At 26.7% G+C, this 1,894-nt stretch overlaps 1 protein-coding gene across 1 annotated transcript in view; it reads right to left on the bottom strand.

Moving 5' to 3' along the window:
• LOC108693615 (tyrosine aminotransferase) overlaps nt 1–1,894 on the bottom strand; it is an 18,867-nt gene that overhangs the window by 10,259 nt on the left and 6,714 nt on the right. Inside the window, exons 2-3 of the mRNA XM_018202648.1 lie at nt 936–1,040; nt 480–547 (exon numbers count right to left, since the gene is read on the bottom strand). Coding sequence (XP_018058137.1) covers nt 480–547; nt 936–1,040 — 173 coding nt within the window. The remainder of the gene's footprint in view (nt 1–479; nt 548–935; nt 1,041–1,894) is intronic.

Below are 1,894 nucleotides of genomic sequence, written 5' to 3'. Positions count from 1 at the left end.
TATATTTTTTTAATATATATATTTTTCTGTTTCTAATGAACATTTTATAATAAAATTAATATTTATAATTTAATATCTGTTTAAATAATTTAATATATCATTTGTAAAAGATTAGAGATTTATTTATTTGTTAACTACATTAGCTTATATAATAGCATAACATTAAATACACAATAGCATTTTAATATACTTCTTTTTCTATCAGCAATCGACTACATCATTCCCTTATAAAACCTATTTTGCCTTCTTTTCTTGTAGCAGAAGAAGAAATTGAATTGATTGTTATTAATATTAAATAACTTAAGCAAAATTTGACTTTTCGCCATTCCTATTGAATAAGTAATAACAATATTGAGGATAAATAAATAAAATAATATTAAACACGTGCTAAAAAATTTCAGTGTCATACTGACTCCAAATTTGTTTGGGATAGACATGTTGGACCTACGATATTTGATATAAGCATGTGATCATCCTACCTTGGAATTGACTTTCACAAATTCGTTCGAACTATATTCAGCTACGGCTTCTCGCGCCATTTCATGACCTGTAAAATAAATAAAAATTTATTTTTCATGTTGCCGAATAAATATAATTATTATTATTGCTTAAATCATGCAATGTGCATATGTGAAAATACCTGTTTATTAATAATTTAATAATTTATCGTACAAGATAGACATGTCGCATCACCTAATGAATAAAGCGGTAATTATTTTCAATATTATTTAAATTAATAATTTATAATCGTTTAGAAAATTATAATAGCACGTATCTACATGAAATTATAAAATTTATATCAAAATATAAATTTTTATTATTTCTATCGTATACAAAAAATTTCCCTCTTAAACTCTAAACAAAATTATTTAGAATTTAGAAGATCTTTGATTTTTAGAAGACGATATACACTTAAAGATTTTATTAAAAATTACCTGTGCTAGGTGCATATCCATTGTATAATTGCGAAGCGACGCTGTCTTGAACAGCCTCGACCACTTCCTTTGGTGGTATTAAATTGCCGAAAGTTGTAGGATCGCCTTAAAACAGAACGTGTAATAAAATCTCAAAGTATTAAAAAAACTCCACTATATTTATTATTTTATTTATCCTGCAACAGTAGATGCATAAGTCCTTACAGATTTATGACATAAATCTGGTTTTTCATCAAACATTCATCACTGTTTCGCGTAAACACCTAATTACATGTATGTACCATATTATATATACTATATTGTTGTAATTGATTACTAGATTTAACTTGGGTAACCGTAGGAAAACTCCAGTTTACAGACGTGCTGTCAAAGCGCAATGAAACATTCACCGTGCAGCTCGCATTCTGAATATAATTGAAATTAATTAATTGTTTCCCGGAGGCTATCCGTCGTAGTCAATCCTTGTTGCGACATTTCTGTTGCGAGGCAACAACGCGAAATAAAATCCGAGTTCTGCGAATGCCACGAAATTTATATAATTACAACTTCGCCACTTGTTAATTCGAAAGAATTGTATCTCGATGGCGTTGAAGTTAATACTTTCTAATTATACTTTACATTCCTGTTGTAGCAAATGTCAATAAGTGTACGTACGAACATTTAAATCGTTGAATTGTAAGTTATTAATTACGCGAATGATGTACAATATGTAGGTACTCTTCCTCAAAATTTTTCATTAATTGATTGTATTATTTTTCATTATTAGTTGTATTATTTCAGATATATGAAGAAATTTATGTAGAGAATTGTGTTCAACCATAATTTTGTACAGAGTATAGGAAAAAGCAATTAAAAAGAAAATAACAAATGGTTTAATCACAGATCTATATATTTTTATGAATAGATACATTTTTTAATGTTTTTATTAATTTTATTAATATATTTTTTAACTTTTATAT

This window comes from Atta colombica, unplaced genomic scaffold (genome assembly GCF_001594045.1).
Source record: "Atta colombica isolate Treedump-2 unplaced genomic scaffold, Acol1.0 scaffold96, whole genome shotgun sequence".
Taxonomy (NCBI): domain Eukaryota; kingdom Metazoa; phylum Arthropoda; class Insecta; order Hymenoptera; family Formicidae; genus Atta; species Atta colombica.
The sequence above is the reverse complement of the archived record's forward strand: the minus strand, read 5'-3'. Positions and strand labels throughout refer to the sequence as shown.